At 45.9% G+C, this 24,615-nt stretch overlaps 3 protein-coding genes across 3 annotated transcripts; 2 read left to right on the plus strand and 1 right to left on the minus strand.

Moving 5' to 3' along the window:
• On the plus strand, positions 1 to 7,430 carry actr6 (actin related protein 6). The gene is made up of 11 exons (XM_030731577.1): positions 1 to 159; positions 914 to 1,031; positions 1,109 to 1,177; positions 1,252 to 1,375; positions 1,529 to 1,664; positions 2,076 to 2,132; positions 3,328 to 3,426; positions 3,750 to 3,828; positions 5,852 to 6,023; positions 6,577 to 6,715; positions 6,878 to 7,430. The coding sequence occupies exons 1-11, from the start codon at positions 92 to 94 to the stop codon at positions 7,005 to 7,007; spliced, it is 1,191 nt and encodes a 396-aa protein (XP_030587437.1). The 5' UTR covers positions 1 to 91; the 3' UTR covers positions 7,008 to 7,430.
• Positions 7,431 to 9,198: 1,768 nt separating this feature from the next.
• On the plus strand, positions 9,199 to 21,443 carry fcsk (fucose kinase). The gene is made up of 23 exons (XM_030731559.1): positions 9,199 to 9,518; positions 10,614 to 10,765; positions 11,143 to 11,193; positions 11,262 to 11,387; positions 11,512 to 11,584; positions 11,783 to 11,880; positions 11,971 to 12,051; positions 12,330 to 12,449; positions 13,614 to 13,785; positions 13,860 to 13,966; positions 15,165 to 15,266; positions 15,408 to 15,581; positions 15,745 to 15,818; positions 16,616 to 16,971; positions 17,156 to 17,390; positions 17,472 to 17,638; positions 17,744 to 17,971; positions 18,050 to 18,193; positions 18,309 to 18,428; positions 18,496 to 18,683; positions 19,370 to 19,469; positions 19,568 to 19,791; positions 20,728 to 21,443. The coding sequence occupies exons 1-23, from the start codon at positions 9,437 to 9,439 to the stop codon at positions 20,803 to 20,805; spliced, it is 3,252 nt and encodes a 1,083-aa protein (XP_030587419.1). The 5' UTR covers positions 9,199 to 9,436; the 3' UTR covers positions 20,806 to 21,443.
• On the minus strand, positions 21,034 to 24,257 carry pclaf (PCNA clamp associated factor). The gene is made up of 4 exons (XM_030731593.1): positions 24,108 to 24,257; positions 23,128 to 23,208; positions 22,829 to 23,015; positions 21,034 to 21,211 (listed from the first exon to the last, which is right to left on the minus strand). Exons 1-4 carry the CDS (start codon positions 24,151 to 24,153, stop codon positions 21,172 to 21,174), a joined length of 354 nt encoding a protein of 117 aa, XP_030587453.1. The 5' UTR covers positions 24,154 to 24,257; the 3' UTR covers positions 21,034 to 21,171.
• Positions 24,258 to 24,615: the final 358 nt, after the last annotated feature.

Genomic DNA, 24,615 nt, shown 5'->3' on the forward strand with positions numbered 1-24,615 from the left:
ATGGCGGATTCTCGCTGAAAATGTGAACAGTGTTTCGTTTCTTTAGTAAAAGGGAATTTATTAATTTAATGTGAGCAGCTCTGGCTCTGAAATGGCGACGTTAGTTTTGGATAACGGGGCGTACACGGCGAAGATCGGGTACAGCCAGGAGAAAGTCAGGTGACGCTAATTAATAATAATAATAAATATGTAACCTGGACAGGTGTGAAATCATCGATACTTGAATCACGATCATCATCAGCCTCTGTATGAGTTTCATGATCAGCCTGTGTGTGACTGTCACTGACAGCAGCCATCCTCTGAGACAGCCGCTCTCTTTAGTTTAATACGAGAGTAAAACCAGCGCGCCAGGATTAAAATATCCCAGTTTTAGGATTCAAATGTTTTTAATAAAGAAACTCGATCTGAAATTTTCTTTAAAGACCAAATACAGATCCTCAGAGGTCCTTCTGAAATTCGGCCTACAGCTGGAGGCGGTTATGCCTTTAATGCCTCCTTTTAGGGTTTTTATTACGTGAACTTTGTATTTTCAATGTGTTTAGCGTCAAAACTTCTTTTTTTTTTTAAAAAGCAAGAATTTACACGAACCTTTGCATAAAGCTGCACATGACAGTAAAGAGACACAAACTGATTTTCTAATCTTTAACACAGTTTTTGTCTGATGTCTTGTTTTTTTTCCCTGAAATCTACAATTCATGAAAAGGGGGAAAATATAAAGTCATATATATTTAAGAGGAAAAACAGGCACATTTACATGAAAGAAAGTGGTAAAATTATGAAAAAGCCACTTTTAAATGTCCAATGAAAAATGAAGACTCTGATTTGAATGTTGCTCTGGGGTGTTGGACTTGGCTCGGCTGATTTGGTAAAGTCGTGAGCAGACCGATGCTGACCCTCTCTCCTTCCCTCTTAGCGTCATCCCAAACTGCCAGTTTCGGTCCAAGACGTCCAGGTTAAAAACGTTCACTGCAAACCAGCTGGATGAGATCAAAGATCCTTCAGGTCTCTTCTACATCCTCCCCTTCCAGAAGGTGAAGGCACACAAAGGTGAAGCAGCTGCAGTCTTGCGTCAGGCCCTCTAATATCCGCTCTGTCTCTGTGTGCTCAGGGTTATCTGGTGAACTGGGATGTCCAGAGGAAAGTGTGGGACCACCTGTTTGGAAAGGAGATGTTTAAGGTGACTCTCATCACTGTATCACATTTGATTAAGCTCTTCCTCGGGTGGAGGCTGACCCTGTTTTCTGGGTTCAGGTGGATTTTGCTGACACAAGCATCGTCATCACGGAGCCCTACTTCAACTTCACTTCCATTCAGGAGTCCATGAACGAGATACTGTTCGAGGAGTACCAGTTCCAGTCAGCGCTCAGGATCAACGGTGAGTCCTGGGAGTGAAGGCTCCTCCTTTCAGAATAAAAGCATCTTTTTTTCTTTACTGAGAATTGTGTTTTTAGATGAGGTAAAACTGAGGTATTGATTTCAGGTTATCAGGCACGCCTTGCTTGAATTATCTCTAACTTTGTTCCTGCAGCTGGCTCCCTCAGTGCTCATCACTACTTCCACACAAACCCCTCTGAGGTTTGCTGCATGGTGGTCGACACCGGATTCTCCTTCACCCACATCGCCCCCTATTGCCGCAGCAGGAAAATGAAGGAGGGCATCCGCAGGTGAGAGGATGTGACACTGCAGCAGCAGCGGTAACACCATCCATCCATTTTCTTCCACTTAGCCAATTCAGGGTGATCGGGGCTGCAGCCTATCCCAGCTGCCACATCAGGGCAAGAGGCAGGGCACACCTGGACAGGTCAGCAGCATGTTGAAGAGACAGACAACCATTCATATGCACATTCACACCTATGGGCAGTTTAGAACCAGCAGGTAACCTAACTCCACTAACTGCATGTCTTTGGACTGTGGGAGGAATCTGGAGATAACCCATGCAGACATGCAAAGTCCACACAGAAAGGCCCCGGCCAGATGGAGGATTCAAACCCGGGACCTTCCAGCTGTGGGGCAGCAGTGCTAACCACCATGTTAACACTAACAGCAAAAATCTGACAGCTTGTTTTGCCTTTTAGGATCAATGTGGGTGGGAAGCTGCTGACCAATCACCTGAAGGAGATCATCTCATATCGGTAAGCTGTTCTGCTTTGTGATGTTGGAGGTCCACATCAGCCTTTATGTATCTAAAGATCAACTTTAAGCACACATGCAGACTGTGATAAAGATACCTGTGCAGAGAATACTTCATCTAGGCTAATAAAACTGCTACACGTCTAGAAAGATTTGGTAAATTAATCAAATATCCATCCATCCTCTTCCGCTTATCCTGTTCAGGGTAGTGGGGGGGGGGGGGTGGAGCCTATCCCAGCTGACATAGGGTGGAGGCAGGGTTACAGGTCGCCAGCCTGTCACAGGGCCAACACAGAGAGACAGACAACCATTCACACTCACATTCACACCTGTGGGCAATTTAGAATCACCAGTGAACCTAACCCCAGTAAGTGCATGTCTTTGGACTGTGGGAGGAAACCCACGCAGACACGGGGAGAACGTGCAAACTCTGGTTCTTATATCGCACTTTTGTTCTCTGTTTGACTTCTTAAAGCGCTTTATACAACATGCCTCATTCACACATTCATTTTTCCTAAGGCTAAGTCTATCTAACACTCACAGTGGTGAACAGAGAGTCACTGAGCGCTCAGCTTTTAAAATAAGAACGAGTGGACAGTCCGCTCTATTAACTCGATCTTGGGTGGGGTCATTCTGTCAGTAAAATGACAAAATTGCTTCCCACACTTACAGTTGTGGTCAGAAGTTTCCATCCACTCATCTGGCATAATCCTAGCTGGATGTTTGACTGCTCTTCTTGGCAGAATTGGTAGAGTTCATTTAAATTGGTTGGTTTCCTGGCACAGACCCGGCTTTTAAGTGTATTCCACAAATGATCAACAGGGTTGAACTCGGAGCTTTGGGAAAGCTATTCCAGAAGCTCAGTGTCATCCTGCTTTATCCATTTCAGTCCTGTCTGTTTTGGTGTCGATGATTCCCGATGCCAGACACTTCCACACAGTCCAGCAGACTCTCGCTGCCTCTGCTTCTGATCGGCGATCTTGTGAAGTTTGGCGTCCCGATGCCTCTTTAGCTCACTCGGCACCGTCTTAGTGTTTGTTAACCTTTCCCAGCGAATGATTGGCTCAGCCTGAAGGCCGCTGATCACCTCGGTCCAGCTGCAGCCGTGACACAGGAAGCTCATCATGCTCATTCACAGTTAATAGAAATAAATAATAATAAATCATTCTCTTTCTTTCTTTTTTTTTTTTTTTACAGCCAGCTGCACGTGATGGATGAAACTCATGTAATCAACCAGGTGAAGGAGGACGTCTGCTATGTCTCGCAGCAGTTTTACAGTGACATGGAGATCGCACAGTAAGCAGCAAACAGCAGCTTTATTCTTTATCACCCTCACGTTGGGCCGTGATGACGGTGAGGAGTGCAGCATCAGATATTTACAGGCTTCAGTCATCAGCGACGCGGCTGCTTTCTCCACGGTCGGCCAACGTGATGGCTTAAATATTTTCTCACATGATCACAAATTTGGATGAATCATAGATTTAGCAGCGGGATTATCATTCTGCTGTCACTGAGTGTATGAATACACAGCAGCTGGTGGTTAATGCCAGGAGGCTGACAGGAAACCTGAAACCTGCTGGTTTTCTGTGGACTGATGATCTCTGCATGGTTTCTCTCAGGGCAAAGACCGAGGAGAACACGGTGATGAGGGATTATGTCCTTCCAGACTTCAGTGCTATCAAAAAAGGCTTCTGCAAGGTGAGAAATAATCTCCATGTTCTCCAGTGTTAAACACTAAGAGGAGGAAAGTGCAGCAGTTTGTTTCTCAGAAAGTACCCGAAGCTTCGTGGCGATCGATGGAGCTCAGCCAAAGGAAGAAGCTCTCGCCGAGGCGCCCTCTGCTCGGTTTCATGCGTGTGTTAGTGTTGTGTTTGAACTGATGATCATCTCATTTTGTCATCCTGTAGCTGCGTATCAGCATTTCTAACCCAGAAACGTGAATGCTGCTAAAAATATTCTGCATAAACATGCAGTTTATTCCCCACATTTACAGTGGCTTGCAAAAGTATTCATACCCCTTGAACTTTCCCATATTTTGTCACATTACAACCACAAACATAAACATATTTCACTGGAATTTAATGTGAAAGACCAACACAAAGTGGTTACAATTGTGAAGTGGAAAGAAAATTATACATGATTCAAAACATTTTTTACAAATAAAAAACATGAAAAGTGCAGTGTGCAAAAGTATTCAGCCCCCTTTTCTCTGAGTGCAACCAGTTGCATTCAGAAGTTGCCTGATGACTGCAAATGACTAAAAAGAGTCCACATGTGTGTAATCTAATCTCAGTACAAATACAGCTGCTCCGTGACGACTTCAGAGGTTGGTTAAGAGAATATTGGGGAGTAAACAGCATCATGAAGTCCAAAGAACACAGCAGACAGGTCAGGAAGAAGGTTGTGGAGAAATTTAAAGCAGGCTTAGGCTATAAAAAAATTTCCCAAGCTTTGAACATCTCACGGAGCACTGTTCAATCCATTATCCGGAAATGGAAAGAGTACGGCACAACTGTAAACCTACCAAGACAAGGCCGTCCACCTAAACTTACAGGCCCAACAAGGAGAGCACCGATCAGAGATGCAGCCAAGAGGCCCATGGTGACTCTGGACCAAATGCAGAGATCCACAGCTCAGGTGGGGGAATCTGTCCACAGGACAACTATTAGTCGTGCGCTGCACAAATGTGGTATTTATGGAAGAGTGGAAGAAGAAAGCCATTGTTAAAAGAAAACCATAAAAAGTCCAGTTTGCAGTTTGTCAGAAGCCATGTTGGAGACACAGCAAACATGTGGAACAAGGTGCTTTGGTCAGAGGAGACCAAAACTGAACTTTTTGACCAAAATGCAAAACACTGTGTGTGGCGGAGAATTAACACTGCACATCACTCTGAACACACCATCCCCACTGTCACATATGGTGGTGGCAGCATCAAGCTCTGGGGCTGCTTCTCTTCAGCAGGGACAGGGAAGTTGGTCAGAGTTGATGGGAAGATGGATGGAGCCAAAAAATGGAGCCTAAACATAAAGCCAGGGCTACAATGGAATGGTTTCAAACCAAACATATTCATGTGTTAGAACGGCCCAGTCAAAGTCCAGACCTAAACCCAATCCAGAATTTGTGGCAAGATCTGAAAACTGCTGTTCACAAACGCTCTCCATCTAATCTGACTGAGCTTGAGCTGTTTTGCAAAGAAGAATGGGCAAAAATTTCAGTCACTAGATGTTCAAAGCTGGTGGAGACAAACCCTAAAAGACCTGCAGCTGTAACTGCAGCAAAAGGTGGTTCCACAAAGTACTGACTCAGGGGGGCTCAGTACTTTTGCACACCACACTTTTCAATTTTTTATTTGTAAAAAATGTTTTGAATCATGTATAATTTTCTTTCCACTTCACAATTGTAACCACTGTGTGTTGGTCTTTCACATTAAATTCCAGTGAAATATATTTATGTTTGTGGTTATAATGTGACAAAATATGGAAAAGTTCAAGGGGTATGAATACTTTTGAAAGACACTGTAATCCACTGCTCTAAAATCTTCAGGAATAACTTAAGTTCTTGTTCATTTCCTGCTGCCTCAGAGCAGTTTTTGAACCATTTCATTTTTAGAATAACTTACTAATTTACTGGCTTCAGCCTTTGGATCAGCAGGATCTTCTTCAGGACGTTTGGTGTGTATAGAGAACAGATTCACCACTCTCACTGGTGCTTCTCTCACCAGCCTCGAGAGGAGATGGTCTTCAGCGGGAAGTACAAAACGGGAGAGCAGATCCTGAGGTTGGCCAACGAGCGCTTCGCCGTCCCGGAGATGCTCTTCCACCCGTCTGACATCGGCATCCAGGAGATGGGAATCCCAGAGGCCATCGTCGACTCGGTGCAGTCCCTGCCTGAAGGTCAGATCTACGGCGGCGTGCTGGGGTCAACGAAAACTCAAAGTTTAAGAGATTAAAGTCACAAATTTATGAGAAGGAAACTGAAATTCTAAACTTTCAAATTCCATCCATGAAGAAGAAAACATATGAGTGCATGTCACAGATTTATGACTTTATAGCAGCAGAGGCTTCCTGTAAATTTACTTTCATCTGAGCAGCGAGTCCCCGGTTCGATTCCCGCCCAGCCCGATTATTTGCAGCATGTTATTCCAGCTCTCTTCCCACATTTCCCATCCAGGTTTGGACTGTGTGTTAAATAAACACAAACTAAACAAAAACAACTTTTAAAATATCTGTAATAATGTCATAAAAATGTAGGAATAATAATAAAGTAACATAGTAAAATTAAGTAATATAAGAAATTAAATAAAATGCTAAATTGTGACTAATTATGCTAAAAATGAGCACTGCTGCTAATAAGCTTCTTTGTGTTTTCGGTGTTTATTGGTTTCCGTCCGTGTTTAATGAAACGGTCACCGATGAACTGAAGTCTCCGGTGTGACTCTGCCCTCAGAGATGCAGCCGCACTTCTACCGGAACGTCGTGCTGACCGGAGGGAACACGCTGTTTCCTGGCTTCAGAGAGCGTCTGGAGGCGGAGCTGCGGGCGCTCGTCCCCGCCCACCTCCCCGTGTCCGTCGTTCTACCAGCAAAGTAAGAGCTGGGCATCCACACACAGCCCAACAGTTCATGCAGTGAGTCCACAGAGACATCCCCGGGGGGCTGGTGTTACATCAGGAGGATTTTAAAGGCTCTTCCTGTTGTCCACAGACTTCCCAATAACTTGGATTTTAATGCTGTGTTTGTGTCTCGCAGTCCGGCCTGTTACGCGTGGGAAGGCGGGAAGCTGCTGGCTCATAACCCAGACTATGATGAGATGGTGGTGATGCGGGAGGACTACGAGGAGAACGGGCACTGCATCTGCGAGGAGAAGTTCGACATATAGACGGGACTGCGGTGTCTTCAGGCGTCTGCACATCAGCGGGAATATCTGACGCCTGCACTGACGGGAAACACTAGATGCAAAGTCTTTCCTTATTCCAATTTCATTCATTCATTTTGTGTGGCATGTTTCCTGCTGCCATTAAACAGCAGCAGAACCGTCCTGAAGCCCGCTGTGGGAAACCGGCTCCTTCCAGAGTGAGTCTGGAAGGAGCCGGTTTCACAGGTGGGTGCAGAAATGTCCCCGTATTTCAGCTTGGTGGGTAAAAATGAGGCGTGTTTGTTACACCACTGAAGTGAATGGAGGCTTTTTAATGTTTGGTTTTCTTTGTTTGTATATTTGACTTTTTTTCATTTATTTTAATACAAAAATAAATCTTTTTATACTTTATGACTCAGAAAAAAAAATAAAATTTTTTTCTTTGTATTTATTTATTTATTTTTTTAATCAATTTAGGGCAACAGTAGCAACAATCTGTGTAACCCCGGAGTTTCAAACAGGCTGAATGTTTGAGAAACACAACAGAGTAAAATTCTTGGATTCCTTCTCAGACATGTTGGAACCGGCTGGACCGGTTCGGGTTCTGGGGGGCATTAATTCTGTCAGGGCACTCAGGAGGATGGTTGGGCAGCTTTAGGTGCTGCTGTGCTTCAAACTAGAGAAGGTAAATGGACTAGTTCTTATATAGCGATTTTCTACTATATATGAGCACTTATACAACATGTTTACATTTACCCCATTCACTTCCATGATTAACTAAGCTGCTTTTATTATCTAACATTCACACTCCAGTGTTTGCATGAGAGAGCAACTTCGGGTTAAGTATCTGGGGTTAAATATCATGCAACCTGGAGTAGCCAGGAATCGAACCACCGACCTTCTGATCAGCAGGTGACCTGCTCTACCTCCAGGAGGCACAGTGTGGTGCTCAGGTGTCAAACCTGCATCCAAACAGGGTCAAGTACTATTGTCTTGGGCTGGCTGGGGTCCTGTCCTCAAGCTGTCTGTGGGTGTCTCTGCTGCTGAGGCTGATTGCCCGCCCCCCCTACCCCACCTCCAAAAAAAGCCTCCAACCATGTTTATAAGTTTTTAATCATCAAAATTATAAATTGATCAGTCAAATTTGGTTGAGCCAGTTTTAGATGCTCATAATCAGGACGTTATTTTAGCATTAATGTGACAGAGGTAACTGCATCATCTAAACACCAATCAGTGATCAGCCCTCAGCCTCCTTCTCTGACCCTCTCTAAGCTCTGCTCCCTGCAGCGCTGAGGACACAAACTAGTGCGTAACAAGCCATAAGAAGATTATTTGTAACCTTCACTGTTTCTGTACTCTGATGAATTCTGATTCTTGACTGAAACTCTAAAGAATTTTTGAAATAAAAGGAGAGTGATCTATAACAAACTATAGTTTGTTACCATTATTTTACCGATAATCAATACGATAATCAAACCATTATTTTAAAAGCCATCACCCAGCCTGGGTGATGGCTTTTAAAATAATGGTTTGATTATCGTCAGTGGGGGAAAATTAATTTGAGACATATGAGGTTGGTAGTTGGTAGTGCTTTGGTGTAGGGCTACACGACTTACTGCTCTTTTGTCAAAAAATAACTTGGGCCATTATTTTAGGACGTCAGAGGCGCGGACAGGTAAACCCCGCGTCAGCGCGCCTTTCAGGCACCGAGAAACAGGAAGGTTTAAGGCGCAGCCGCTCCTTTTCGACTCCGGGGTGTGCCGGGAGTTAAACCGCTCTGGCTTCTCTTTAAGTAAAACTGGTTTATTTAGTCCAATTTTACTGAACAGAAACTCATCTTTTCTATGAATATTCTACTTACACTCGTGATTCATTTTTTTATTTTATCTGATTCAGGTTTCTTTTATTGTCTGTATTCACTGTACTGTAAATAGTCCGGCACATCATACACATTGTATATAGTGTTATTATTATTAGTAGTATTAAGGTTAATATTGTTTGTTGATTTTATATATATTCTTTTCTTAATAGTGTGAATTATTATATCTTTATTTATATTTATAATAACTGCGGCTGCTGTTACACCCAAATTTCCCCTCTGTGGGACAATAAAGGCTGTTTCTTCTTTCTTCTTCTTCTTCTTCATCATTCATAACCGCCTCATCGGGAGGTTCGAGTGTAATAAACCAAGCACTACAGGCTACGGAAGCCCTGAGAGTAGAAAGTCCAGATGGAGCTAGCACAGAAACTTTTAGTGTGACTGCGACGCCTCTAACGTTTCTGCTTCAGGTGATCTCTCGTGCTTAACGTGAACACGGTGCGTTAGAGTCACGTTTCTCTGTCTGCGGGATAGGAGCAGCACTGACCCGTCAACCCGGGGTACCCCGCCTCCGGGTAAGGTATAAACTCCGGGCTTACCTACCGACGCTGACGGTAGCTGTGAACGTGTGGAGATGTCGGAGAGCGGCGGGTTCCCGTGGACCGTGGTGGTGCTGACGTGCCAGCATAAAGACAGTGTGTACGCGTTCCAGAGAGGTGAGGAGCATTACCGCAACGCACGATCTTTGAGCGTTTCTCATTGCAGTTACAAAGAGCGGCCGGATGGCGTCGCTAGAAATTAGTTTCTTCCATTAAAAATTGTGCTTTAAGAGGCCAGTTCATCAGAAACACATAGTAAACCGGTTAAGGTCGCAATGCTGCTGATTTATTACCATAATTTGAACCATATTTTTTATCTTCCTGCTGCCAAATATTCTAAACTTTGTTTGGTTGTAGTTCAGTGACAGTTTATTAATATTAAAGAGTTTCCACTGTAAAGCTGTTCTAAACTTTTCCCAGAACAATTCAAAAGTTTTTTTTTTTTTTTTTTTTTTTTTTTTTTTTTTTTTTAAAGCTTTACTATTTTGGCAGGATTCACATGTAATTTATGTAAAGTACAATCTGCAGAGGCAACAACAAGACATCATAAGGTCTTCCATACATGCTGTTACAAGAAGGATACCAGGAGAAGGCCTGTTTCAGCTGCACAGGAACCCAGCAGTTCCTCCTCTGTGTGAGGACCTCCAGTGGGCTACTCCTGTGGACATTTCTGACCAAACTGACAGAAACAGATGCCATGCGGGAGGAGTGAGGGCCTGGCATCCTTTAGTGGGGCCTTAGCTCACAGCCTAGCACCCTGCAACCTGACTGGCCATTCTCTTCAGCTGTTGCAGGCAGGGTAACATTCGCCACTGCGACTCTAGGCTGTTATGTCTGCTGCACATGCTCAGTGTGAACCTGCTTTCACCTGTGAGGAGAACGAGAGCAGACGAGCTGCAGGGCGCTGAGTTTCCCTTTTTGGGTATTGTCGTCTTGTTGCCTCTCCAGTGCACCTGCTGTCACTTTCATTTGCACCTGTGCAGATGAAAGTGATTCATGGTGGTTTGTTTCCTAACCGAACACACTGAAGTCCCTGAAGTTACCCCACAGTGTATTCCTGGTTGTGCATTTGATAGATCTTCTATGAGTTGCAGTACAGCCACTGAGGTGGACCTGTTTGCCCTATTCCTGTTTGGAGTGACCGATTGCAGGTGTGTGTTTCACTTGATCACTAATTGTGTCACCACGCTTCCACCTATGTGTGTTCATCAGAGTTGGAGTTGCGGCAGCAGCGGGGCACCCTCTCTGCAGGTGCGTTGGTTTTGACCGTCAGAGACCGGCAGGAACCGCTGGGCAGTGGCGGGGCGACGCTGAACGCCCTGCTGGTGGCTGCGGAGCACCTGAGCAGCAGAGCCGCACACACAGTGAGTCACGCCGAGGAAACATGGCACCGCCACCCTCCTTCATCCACAGTGACCCAACTCTGTGGAAACTCTAAGGAAATCCAGAAATATGCATTAAAAAAACAAAACAAAGCCAATCAGAGGAACTAAAAACAGTTTTGAAAAAATGTAATAAGTGGAAATTATGAATTATAAGTTCAAAAAATTTCATATAGAAGGACATTTTAGAGAGAATTCAGAAATGGGTGCAAATGTAGCCTTGAGTTAAAATGATGAAAAATGAAAATCATATAAAACATTTGCTTTAGTGAGACACAGGTTGAAATAAAACATGAAACTTTCAGAGAGCTGTTTTTGCACACCTGTATTTCCTGTACCTTTTGTTTGTTTGTTTCCAGGTGGTGACAGCTGATGTCCTGGATGATGCTCACATCCTCATCCTCCACACGGTGAGTCCAGCTGCAGCTTCCTCTCAGGTGTTTTTGTGAATCAGCTGATGTTTGTGTTCGTTCCTCAGGGCCGTGACTTTCCTTGGAGCTCCTGCAGCCGAGCCTTCTGCTGGCTGCCTGAGGAGAAGCCCGATCAAAAGGTCCAGGCTCCGGTTTGCTGTCTGGACCTGCTGCTGGACTGCCTTAGCAACCAGGTGTGCTCATACAGCGTACCAATAAAAACAGCTTCATATGTGGGGGTACCACAGGGTTGTATGTTGGGGGCCATTGCAGTTTGCCGTAAATCCCTGAATACTGTCGGGGTTTTGATCTGTTTAGATCTGTCCCGGTTCTCCTCCTGGTGTTTGGGTCTGTAGCACTGACATGATCCTCACCGTCCCTCCTGACTTTGGTTAGTGTGCCGCAACCAGTCGTGCTGGTATTGTACTCTCAGTACACACATGAAGCATCATTTCATGCTGTTAGAGAACTTGTGAGAGGGTCCGATGTACAAGACAGATGTAGAAAATTTTGGAAAAGTTCATCATGATTGTAACCTCACCTCCTCCTCCTCCTCCTCCTCCTCTTCTTCACGTGTTTGTGTTGTCAGTGTTGTCCTGGGAGGGATTCTCAGGTGTTCGGGTTTTGGCGTTACCCGGTGACATCACCTATGCAGCAGATCATGGGGTCTACCTGTCTGACCCACAGGTACTCACTTTGTTTAGTCACACTTTTTTTTTTTTTTTTTTCATGTTTTCTCCTCTTTAAAAAATGATTTAAATGTTAATTTTCTGACAGGGTCGGGTCAGAGACATCATCTACCGAGGAACCAAAGAGCAGATCCAGCGAGCTGCAATGCCTGATGGGAAGGTGCCTCTGGTGCGTCTTCCAGCTCGTCCTGTAAACTAAAATCAAACGCTCCTTTCAAACCCAGGACAGGCTCCATAGGCTCACACTTACTTACTGAACCATCACAGAGTCCGTGGCAGATTCAGGAATGAATACTTTTAGAAGTCAGGTTGACCATTTTATGCCTGTAATTTGGGTAAATTAACCATTTAAATAATATCTCGTTAGAATGGAACGATCTTCTGTGGATGTTTGTTTTTGTTCATCTTCATCGTGAATTGATCGGATGTGTCTGTGTGTGTCTGCAGGTATCGGGTCCGGTCTTCTTCAGCAGATCTGTGTCAGAGAAATTATTGCAGACTCACGTCACTCCTCCACTGGACGGCTGCACCTACCTGGGCCTGGACTCTGGAGCTCCGCCCCTCCAGGTGTCTGCATTCATCAGGCAGAGAAGTTGGGCTGCATCAAAAGATGAGAATTAGGACTTACAGTAGAGACGTCATGACGAAAAGTCGTGTCAGGTCATGTCCGTACACACGAGTTACGCATCACTTCCTGTGCCCACTGTGTGGCATTCAGGAACACCCACTAACTGTGGAACCCACAATGAAAACTTCATTAAATTGGCTGATCTTTGTTACCAAGTGCTGGATTCCTTTTGCCACTAGGTGGTGCTATGACTGTAGCTAACTATGTGGCATGTGGAAGTCTCCAGACTCACTCTAATCCAGCCTATGAAGTGGCACCAGGGACTCGCCTTTTAACCAAAACTCAAAAGCTCCGCAGGTTAGCATCGTTTAGATGTTTTGACTGAACTGGCCGAATATGAAGTCGATCCAATTAAATCCCTACGAGGAGTTTGCGGTTAATGTCGGCTCCTCTGCTCCAGTTTTGTAGGGGGCGCTGTTGAGCTGTTTTGCAAGACCCATAAAATTCGTAAAATGACCCGTGTACAAGATTTCAATTCAATTCAATTCAATTCAATTTTATTTATATAGCGCCAAATCACAACAAACTGTCGCCTCGAGGCGCTGTTTGTAAATCTATGTAAAACTATTTCATGAGTTTTTGAGCATGTTCAGGCCTTAAATTCATCTGTGTAAATAACAGAGGCTGACCAATACCAATATTTAGTGATTAGTGATCTGATATTCCAATACACGCCCAAAGTTTTTCCTTTCTGTCACAGTTTTGTGTGTCATTATTTACTGACTCATTTACGTTCAGCTCAGATCAGCTGTTTGTCATGTTTGCAGCGTTGCAAACACGTGTTGCTAACAGGGAAGTTGCAGCTCAGCCTCTGGTGGACAAACTGTACAACATCAACACTCATGGTTGGAGGCTGTTTGTCCCGTGTTTTCATTTATTGGTTGTGATACATGCCGATACCGGTAGATCTTGAAATGGCTAACAAATGATGTTGGCTCATTGCTAAATGGAGCAGATCCAGCAGATCGTTGGCTGTGACGTGTTTTTATCGGCTAAAACTCGACACCAGCGAGCTGAGCAGGCTGGAGTTGTAAAGATTCCCTCGGAGCCGAGTTGTTTCCTGGTGGATGTGCATGTGATTCCATGCTGTGCTTCCTCCTCAGATTTCTCTCTTCCTGGACGTGTTAAAGTGTCTCTGCTCGGATCTGACTCAGGATCAGTTTGTGAACGAGGAGCGAGCCGGGTGCAGTTCAGTGGTTGGACCACGGGGGGCGGCAGTGAGGAGCGGAAGGACAGAGTTGTGGAAGATCCTTAGAGGAGCGCCACTCAGTCTGGGTTAGTGTCTTAGCCTCCGCTGTTTTCTGTTCCTTTATCCTGCTGTTTCCCGCTCACGTGTCCTTGTTTCACAGTGTGTGTCCCCGGCGGTCGCTATGACTACCTGACTCTGTCTGGGAAGGCACATGTCAACCGACTGAGCCGTGATTGGACGGGCAGAAATGCTCTCTCTCATATCCAGGTGACCTTTCTTGCCTCTGATATTTAAATAATGAGAAAAGCATCTGTTTTACCTCGATGAAGGAATACTGATGTGTTACAGTATGTCCATCTTTTATATACAGTCTATGAGTAATTTTGGTAGTTCATGTTGTTGAGTTGTGGTCATATGAAAAATGCATTAGATAACATACTTTGTTTAAAGCGCCTTTTATTGCCAATGTCTGAACTCTTTTAAACATAAATTAGAAACTGAGCACTAGTTTCTTCTATAAGAGTGCCAAAATAACTACATCATTGAATAATTAATGATTTTAATTAATTAATTAAAATGGGAAAATAAATGTAAATGATATATTAAATACAAAATAAATAAAATGTCATGAATTAAAATATAAAGTTATTTCATGTAAAAACATAAGTATTTCTCAGTTACAGTTTGGAGCTGTTCCCGCCACCTTTGCATCTTGTGATTTAGTTTGAAATGCATTCTGGGATTTCTGGCTGTCTGACATCCATGCAGCTCCCTGCTGACTGTGGCACTGCATCAGGCTGTCATCTGGGATTGATCTGTCTCAACTTGCTGTGTAACCAATCAGCTGTTAGGGTCTGTTGATACGCCACAGCACAGGAACAGCAGGGAACTGTGAAACGGTGGGGGGGGCCTGGAGCCTATCCCAGCTGTAATAGGGCGAGAGGCAGGGTACACCCTGTACAGGTGTACAGACAACCATTCATGGGCAGTTTAGAATCTGCAGTTAACCTAACCCCAGTAAGTGCATGTCTTTGGACTGTGGGAGGAAACCCACGCAGACACGGGGAGAACATGCAAACTCCACACAGAGAGGCCCGGGCCAAGGTGGAATTGAACCTTCTAGCTGTGAGGCAGCAGTACTAACCACCATGCCACCGTGCTGCTCTGAAATAATAAAATATGTTTTTTTAATAAAATGATTTTTAAATTTATTAATGACACATTTAAGTAAATTTTTTTTTTAAGGATCTATTTAGTTATTTAATTTTGGCTCATTCGGCCTTTCATATATGACCGTTTGTGGGCTGTTTTCTACGTGAAGGAGTCGGGACAACTAAATCCCATAAATCTGGTCTTCAGGGAAAGTTTCGGTCGCCCTCAGCAGGATGTTGCTGAGGATATGTAGGCCTCCTTCAAAGATCAGAAACAAATGTTTAGCTCTGCTCCACTTCCTGTTTCCCATCAGAAAGAAGATGCAGTGAGTGAAGGAGGTCGTGTCATCAACAGCATTCTGGAGGGAGAAGTCGCCGTGGCTGCAGGAGCAGTGGTGCAACACTGCCACCTACAGGTCAGGCACACATTGTTTTCAGGTATTCTGACTGCACTGACCTGAGATCTGAGTGCCTCCAGTAGGTGCACCCTCTCAGGTTCTCCACATTTGTTCTCAGAAGCAGGTAATCAAAGTGTTTTTATGGACTTTCACCATCAGGGTCCTCTGGACGTCCCGTCAGGCTGTCTACTGTCAGGTCTCGAGCTGTCGACATCGCCGAGCGTCCGCCGCCTGCCGCTCAGCCGTGACATCATCATCCAGTGTCATCGGGTTGAGCTGGGGGAGCTGCAGCTGCACGTCTACACGGTGATGGGCGCGCACGACGACCTGCAGGTAACAGGAGATGTCTGAGTGTCAGCTTCCTCTCACACTCCTCCTCAGTACCTGCGCTCCCTTTGGTTTGTGAAAGGTTAAAGATCCGCCTTCTTCCAGCTTTCTGTGCAGCCTGACGTCCTGCCAGTTACAGATACAGTCTTTGTCTTCTCCTCTTCCTCAGGTATCCTCCGATTCCAGTAACGCTTCCTTCCTCAACCACACCTGGAGCCTCTTCTACAGCAGGACAGGAATACAGTAAGACTCAACTCACTGCCTCAAATTTTTTTATTTTCAACAAACCCAACAAATCTCCCAGATTTGTGTTTTCAGAACAAAAATGATTCCAGCTCAGCTCAGTGTCAGGAAAGGAAGTGAAACTAATGAAGTGGACAGTGAAACAGAACTAAAATTACAGTCACACCCACAGATTTACTACAAAATGACTCTAATCAGTTTGGGGATATCTGAGGATAAACACTGATTAGGTCAGCAGAATTTCTTCTTTGTGAAAATAATTCAGTTCATGCATTAAAGCATACGGACTGCCGGCGTGCAGAAGACACTGAGGTGTAGTTCAGCCTCTTGTTTTGTGTTCTCAAAATAGCACATGATTTGTGGTTTATGTAGCACATTTCTTCAAATAAAACCACTTCTGAGTACAAAGTACTTCAGAATAAAAGCCTCATTAAGAAATTAAGGATTTCTGTCTGCTGAAACTCTGCAGGGCTTTTAATTTGAAACACATAGAGGACATGTTGAGTTGTATAAAGATATAATCAGAATGAGAAGGAATAAAAAATACTAAACTATGATTAGTTAGGTTTATCAAGATGGAATAGGTTAGGTTATCTCCAGCTGTGGAGGTAAACCTTCCCACCTGACCAGCTCAAAATTGTTTTATCTTTTTAAAAACATTCCTCTTCCTCCTCCATTCCTGTGGAAAAGCAGAGAAGTCTTCTCTGGTTTCTACTGTTTGCAGATTACCAGATTAAAGTGTGTGTGTGTGTGTGTGTGTGTGTGTGTGTGTGTGTGTGTGTGTGTCGTATCCTCAGGCCAGAGGAGTTGTGGGTCCAAGGAGAACAGCGTGCCCTCCTGGAGGCTCGGCTCTTCCCAGTCCTCCACCCCAGAGTTGGCGCTGTGGGTCTGGAGGAAGGCGTGGGCTGGCTGCTGGGGGGGCCTGGCTGTCTGCAGGGGTGGAGGGAGGCGTGGAGACTCTCTCTGAAGGAAGTGTTGATGCTCACCCACCAGGAGGCAGAGCTCCAGCAAAGGGAGGAGCTGCTGTTCCTGGCAGGAAGGCGGAGAGTGACAGACACCCTGACAAGTCGCACAGACGTCTGCCTGCTGCCTTGCTTCAGGGCCGCGGTGTTGGGAGGGCAACAGGAGGCACTGCTGGAAACTCTGGACAGCAGTGAGTGTCCAGAATAAATAAATGACAGATCTGATTGATTGATGGGATGATAGAAAAAAGCGGTTTTGGCTCCTCCCCTGAAAAAGAGACCTGTGTATCAAATTAAACTGAGTGCTGTCTTCTGATTGGCCAGATTCTGGCCACCTGCTGTGTTGCCCTTATTAACGCTCTTGTGCATTTTCAGTTGCCTCAGGGAGCAGCAAGCAGGGGGCGGAGCTTGGGGCAGATCTGGGTGTAGCTGCTCGCTGTCTCTCCTGCAGCGCGGACGTGTTGGTGTGCATGGCCGGGGGCAGAGGAGGTCTGAGGAGCGGGCCAGCGGCTAACGAAGCCTGGAGCCCTGCCTACACCATGCTGGAGAAGGGTAACCTGAGGGGCGGAGTCCACGCGCTTGCCATGCAGAGACAACACTGGCTGAGCAGGTGGGCACCATGCTCTTTGTTTCACATGCTCGTGTTGGTAGAATGACATTAACCCCTATTGGGCGCTACTGCCCCCTACAGGCCTGACCTTTTGGTTCGGGCGGCACGGCACTACGAAGGCGCTGGACAGGTGCTGCTACGCCAGGCTGTGATGTCATCCCAGAGATTCATCTCCACTGGACAGGGAGAACTCCCGCCCATTGGGGAGTGGCAGGAAGTGGAGTGTCCTGCCAGACTGGATTTAGCAGGTGAGTCGACAAAAGTGTTCATGGTTCATTCAGGGGCAGTTGGTCCTTTTAGATGATGCCCTCTCCAACCAGAGACTCTGGTGATGCTCCGTCTTTGTGTTTCAGGTGGCTGGAGCGACACTCCACCAATCACCTTCGAGCACGGGGGCTCTGTGACCAACGTTGCGGTGAAGGTCAACGGGAAGCGTCCTATTGGCGCCAGAGCTCGTCGCATTGTTGAGCCCCGCCTACTGTTGGTCAGCTACAGTGGAGGGCGGGGCAGTGGCAGTTCCACAGAGATAGTGTGTGACAACCTGGATGACCTGAAGGACCACTGTCAGCCTCACGCTCCTGGTACGGTGTTTACTGGGAAAACAGGAAGGAAGTGTGGGGGCTGACATCTGAGTGTGTGTGTGTGTGTTTGTGTTACAGGAGCCCTGCTGAAGGCGGTGTGTGTGTGCAGCGGGTTGGTGTCACTGACTTCCCAGCATCCTCTAGGACATCAGTTGATGGAGAGGTGGGGAGGAGGGGTGGAGCTCCACAGCTGGTCGGAGCTGCCGACGGGATCGGGGCTGGGTGAGAAACGGGAAACACTGCAGCAGACCTTCAGTCTGGGAGTGATTTCATGAAACATCAGTCAGCTGTAGATGACAGGAGAAGTTCAGGACATTGATTGGTCCTTATTCTGCAGGTACCAGTAGTATCTTGGCAGGGGCGCTGTTGGCTGCGGTGTACAGGTGCACCGGTCGAACCTACAGCACGGATTCCCTGATCCACGCAGTCCTGTACCTGGAGCAGATTCTCACCACAGGTTTGTCACGTCCTTCATGGCTGAAGATCTCCTGCTCCTGCTCCTCATCGTCTTCTTCCTTTTCCAGGTGGAGGCTGGCAGGATCAGGTGGGAGGTCTGGTGGGTGGAGTCAAGGTAGGTCGGTCCAAAGCGTCCTTGCCCCTGCAGGTGGAGGTGGAGAGTCTCAGTCTTCCTGAGGAGTTCCTGGTTACTCTGGAGCAGCACCTTCAGCTGGTCTACACCGGAAAGACCCGGCTGGCCAGAAACCTGCTGCAGGTGGGTACCTTCAGCCCGAGGCCGGAGATGAGCAAGACGTGCACATTCTCTCTGTACAGACACAAATTTTCTAATTCTGCTGCTTAAACAACACTCACACCCCCACGGCATGGTCCTCCTCAGTGGACCCAGGCGGCTCCGATCCTTCTTAAAGACAAGCTTGGTGTTCCTGGATGACTCTGGTGTGCACTCCTGGGAATACTTAGGAATGCTTGCCCTCTGTTCCCCTGATGATGTCAGGGCAGGGAGAAGGACCCTGCTTCCTAAAGTCCACCTGTAGATAATTAAGCTCACATCCCTCCATAAACTGTCCATCGCCTTCCTGTGTTCCTCCTCCTGCCCATCAGTGACTCTGATCTGTACCTGCAGCCTCTGTGGTGCTCCTGTGCTGCTCAGTATGCTGTCCGAGCAGCAGTCTCCTGCTTCTCCAGCCTCAGCTCCTCTGTCATGTTCCTGTCATATTCAGAAGACTGAAGTAACTCAGACAGTTGAAAAAAAGCTCAGTTCAATAGAAAATAGTTTGATACTGTTCTGAAGATAAAATGATTCTATGAAGTAAAAAGAACAAAGTGTAGATGAGTTCCTGAATGTAAAAAGAGCAGAGACAACTCTACGTGATCGAAAGGCTCAGGGTGAAAATGAAGCTGCTGAGATGGTGGTGATGATGGAGGTGTTCCTGTGTGCAGGACGTGGTTCGCAGCTGGTACAGCCGCCTGCCCTCGATGGTGCAGAACGCCCAACAGTTGGTGTTTAACTCCGAGGAGAGTGCTCAGGCTTGCGTGGACGGTGAGGTGCTTCAGTCTGACATATCCTACGTTTCCCAGAATGCTCTTCGCCAAACCTCAGCAGGTGTCAGAGAGGCTTAACGAGCGCTTCCTCCGCAGGTTCTCTGTCCAAGTTGGGGGAGTGTCTGGACCGCTCGTGGCAGCAGAAGAAGCTGATGGCACCTGGCTGCGAGCCGGCTTCGGTGCGAACCATGATGGAGGCCCTGAGGCCGCTGGTCCTGGGTCAGAGTCTGGCTGGGGCCGGAGGCGGCGGTTTCCTCTACCTGCTGACCCGTGAGCCCCAACAGAGGGATGCCGTGCTGCAGGTCCTCAACAACACCCCGGTAAGAGCTGGTCAGGGTCAGAGGTCACATTTATAGATACACAAAATCTGATATTCAACCCAAAAATATATAAGAAACTTTATCACAGAAGTTGGGAAATTGGGTTTGTTGTATCGCTCCATTTTTAGACACACAAGCAGGAAACTGCAGTAAATCACAAACACAAAGGAACTAAATATCAGACTCACTGCAAATGACTTTGATCTCAAATTAAAGTATTAATAAAATGAATCAAACATGCAGACAGAATCTGATTTATTAAAACTGTCAGCAGACAGAAGAAACGGCAGCTGCCACTTCATGTCTGAGGTGTGTGTGTGTGTGTGTGTGTGTTTGGGGGGGGGGGTTCAGAGACCCAGGGTGCGGCTGTATCTTCATGTGTGACCACTTTAAACCAAAGCTGCAGCGTTTCAGTAATAAACATGTTCATTTAGAAGTCTTTTAAGATGTCAGTAAAGTCAGGTGTGTTTGAGGTTTTACGAAAAGATTTTCCTCCAGGTAAAATGACTCACTCTCATATTCACAAGCCCACAGCAGCCTTAGAGGGGCAGGGCTACATAGATAATAATCAGTAAATGTTCCTCACTTACAAACCTCATCTTTAGAAGCTTAACTCTGCACGCACCTGTGGACCGGCTTAAAGTTTCTATTAAAACATGCATGAAAGAACATGAATCCACACTAAACTGCTTTCCTGTCAGATCTGCTGCTCTGGTGAATGTTCAAAAGCCAATAAAATAAATTTCTAGTCTTTGTGATGTAATTTATGGAGTATGACAGCTGGGTGGGTGCAGCAGAGTACTGGCAGAGAAAATTTGGGGTGGGCACGCTCTGAGGGCCCTTCTGGTTTTGAAGTGACTCATGCAGAGCTGCTCAGGTAAAAACGAGGAGCTGAGCCGGGCAGAATCACTTTGAGCGGTCCGATCTGTGTTTCAGGGTCTGGGGAACTTCAGCGTTCACTCCGTGGAGCTGGACAAGGATGGGCTCACAGTCCTGCCGCCATACTTCAGCTAACCCGAGAGCTGCGACTGCATTTCAGCTTCGGTCAAACGATCAGGGACGTATGAGCTGCTGCATCCTAACTAAGAATGTGTAGATCAAAGTTGGTATTTTTGTATTGAGTCCTTTTTGTTAAACTGATTTCTCTGATCAGGAACATTGATCGACAGAATAAAGAGCTCAGTGTTTGAGTGTTTCAGTCTGTGTCCAACATCACAAAATATTCAGATTTACTCAAAGATGTTTGTTTCAGCCCAGTTTTATTAGTAAAAACAATGAAATTCACATTTGATTAAAAAAACAAACAAAAAAAAAAACTATACAGTGAATTGAGCAGAATTTATATACAGATGTACATCGCAAGTTGAACTGATCTGGTGTTCAGTCGTCCTCCTCATCTTCAGCAGGCAGCGGTCGGGCTCTGGACACACAAAACAAACCCCAAATGGATCAGAAACTGGAAAATCGTCTCCACAGGACGCCCGAGCGTGAATGCCACTCAGCGGGCGTCCATCCATCTTTAGCCACATCTGAGTCAAACATCCATTTCCCATCACTCAGGAATCTCAGGACTTTTGATCAATTTGAAACACTGATTAAGAAATAAATAAATAAATAAAAATTTAAGACTGCAAAGCTGCAAACTTTGTCCCAGTCATGCATTTAATTTTAACATCTATAGGTGGGTGTAGGTGAGCAGCTAAAGCAAGAGAGAAAATTCTGATCATCATAATCTTTACTGCTGAGTTCTTAAATAGAAAAAAATCAGCTGAAGTACACGTGTTCTTTGGACATTGCATTTTCCTCTCCTGATATTAAAGAGACTCAGACGTTTAGCTCCCCGATGCTGTTCAATCATCAACTGTGTTTTTAAGAAAGCTGTCTAAAGATCTGACAATCAGAGGGGCTAACAGTCTAACAGGGACCCAACAGTCAAAAACGACCCCCTATGAGCAGCACTTGGTGACAGTGGGAAGGAAAAACTCCCTTTAACAGGAAGAAACCTCCAGCAGAACCAGGCTCAGGGAGGGGGGGTCATCTGCTGTGAGGGGGGAGAGAGACAGGACAGAAGACACACTGTGTCAACTAATGATTAAATGCAGAGTGGAGTATAAACAGAGTAAAAAGAGGTGAATAAGAAGAAACACTCAGTGCGTCGTGGGAACCCCCCAGCAGCCTAGGCCTGTAGCAGCATAACTAAGGGAGGGTTCAGGGTCACCTGATCCAGCCCTAACTATAAGCTTGATCATAAAGGAAAGTTTAAAGCCTAATCTTAAAAATAGAGAGGGTGTCTGTCCTTAAACTTCACCTTTGTGTGTTCCCACTGCATACAGGTTTTAGTGCAGAAAGAAGCACACCCCCACTGCGGGGGAGGAACCTCTGAGCAGCCCCATATCAGCTTCATGCTGCTCGATGACCACAGTGAGCACCGTTTTAAAACAAACCCCCACAGAAGACCAACAGAAAAAAATGAGAAGTCTTTCAACAGCTTCAAATCACACTGGAATAATTTATTGTGCCTGACCTCTTATTTTGAAAATCTAGCAGATTCTCTCTGCATTTTATTTTGGCCTTTGATGAAGACATGCGGTGGCCCACGGGCCCGCCAAACACCCACTGCCGAATGAACACGTCATATTCTGGAGGAAACAGACCTCTGGAAGGCTGGAATGGTCCTCCAGGAATCCTGATCAATTACGCTTAAATTTCACACAGGACGGATGTGACTCCACAGACTCGATCTTACGAAGCTTAAAGCTGATCAAACTGCACCCACGCCCTTTCATTTGGGACTGCCCTGGAGCAGGTAATTTTTGGAAACCGGCACCTTTCAGCATTTTCTCTAACCTCTGACACATCTGCTTTAAGAAGCGGCTAACGGTTCATATTATATCTGACCTAGTGTTTCACTGGAAACCAAAGTCCTCTCAAAGCAAAACCGCTCCACGAATCACAGCAGCTGCTTAGAGAAAAACATGCAGGTCCAACTCATCACACAGGAGGAAACCTCCAGCTTCATCCATCATTTAACACATACTTCCTGCTGGCCTTTGACATCCCGCTGCCACCGGCCTCTTCATCGTCCTCCACCTCCTGCGGTCGCTGGTTCTCCTTCTCTTTCTCCATCTTCCTGGGGGGCCCCCCGAAGAAGTCCCCTATGCCCTTCTGCCAGGTCGGGGTGGGACGAGGACACACGGGGTTCCCACCGGCGTACTTGCTCTTTGCTGCAAAGCACAACAACACATGAGCTTCAGTCATCACGCCACTGTGTGTGTGTGTGTGTGTGTGTGTGTGTAAACTGTGTGCGCATTTGATGGAGGTTGAACTGAGACTGACCAGGTGTGGAGGACTGGCTGCTGGAGGAGGTGTTGGCTGAACTGGCGCCCAGAGACTTCCGGGGTGCAGAAGCTGCAACAGCTAAGATAAAAATAAATAATGAAATCACCCGATTATAAAGCATGCATCACAGGATGAGAGATCCCAGCAGCAAAGCAGTAAGACCTCACTGAGGAGCTGGGCTGAGCAAAATGAAAGCAAAAAAGCATTAAAGTTTGAAAGTTAAATGAAAGCTCAAAGGAAGCTTTTTAAAGCCTTAAATATCTGCAGGCTTAATGAGTGCCTGGTATTTAAAACGGACCTTTAAGGAAGGAGAGCAGGTTTTAAACGTTTTAGTTTTATCCGTTTTAGCGCTGAAAGGCAGGTGGAATGTAAGCCGAATTTAACAGAAGCGGTCACGGGTCCATAAACATTCATTCATGAAATCCTGTAACATGTGTGGCTTCCAAGACAAACAAAAAAAGCATGAATTATAGAATATGTGAATGGGCTTTGGTAAGCGGACAAAGACGCACCGCGGCGCTCAAAACTGGCGCCAGTTTGCAGTAAACGTCGTACTAACCTTAGGAAAGGCTAAGTCAAGTTAACACCTCGTTATTCGGATCAGAACATTAAGCTATAACTTTTGTTTCTGATGCTAAAACGTCCACAAAGCGTTTTAATTTAAATCTCTTCGGCTCTCCCGGAGAATCCGAGAGGGCAGCTGACCAACCTCCGTGTTGGCGGGAGGCTGTTTTTAGGAAGCCCCGCAGTGGCTTTAACACCATAACATGCTCCGATTACAGCTTATATCTTTCATGTTATTCTAAAACATAAATGAAGCAAATTGATAGTCTTCGGTGAAACCTTTGGATCCCTTTGCCCGCTTTGCTCGGATCCGCGCTCTGCCCGCCAGACCACATTAAAAAACAGACGCATTCTTGCACAAACCAGCTGTGAAAGCCTGAATTCGGATTAAATATCTGCAGATTCTCACGTACCTTTTCTGTACGATGCAGGCACACTATCGGCTTTTGTCCTCACCATGTTGGCAGCAAGCTTCGCGGTGAGCTGCAGTTTCTGCCTCAGACCCTCAGAGCCAGTGAGCAGCGCGGTGTCCCGCCTCGGTTTAAAACCGGCAGGCGGGCGGGGCGGGACACTTCTTCTATGGTGATGTCCTCCGCGAGCACCGAGAACTCATGTCTGCCCCCGAGCGGTGAATGCGTGTAATTATCACCACTTTATTGATTCCACTGGAAGTTAATTTCTGCCACCGAAAAAACTTTTTTCCTCCATTCCATAACCGAAAATTATCTACAAACTTGAAGTTAAGTATCTCAACATTTGGACTTATTAATTCAAAATTCTGAGAACATAACTATAAACTGAAAAAACAACTTGAAATTTTGAGCTCAGTCCAAACTTGATAATAACCTGAAATTTTACGAATGGAACCCCCCCCCCCAGTGGCAGAAACAACCTCCCATAAAAAGTGCTATAAGCAGTATA

The sequence above is a fragment of the Archocentrus centrarchus genome, chromosome 6 (genome assembly GCF_007364275.1).
Source record: "Archocentrus centrarchus isolate MPI-CPG fArcCen1 chromosome 6, fArcCen1, whole genome shotgun sequence".
Classification (NCBI taxonomy): Eukaryota; Metazoa; Chordata; class Actinopteri; order Cichliformes; family Cichlidae; genus Archocentrus; species Archocentrus centrarchus.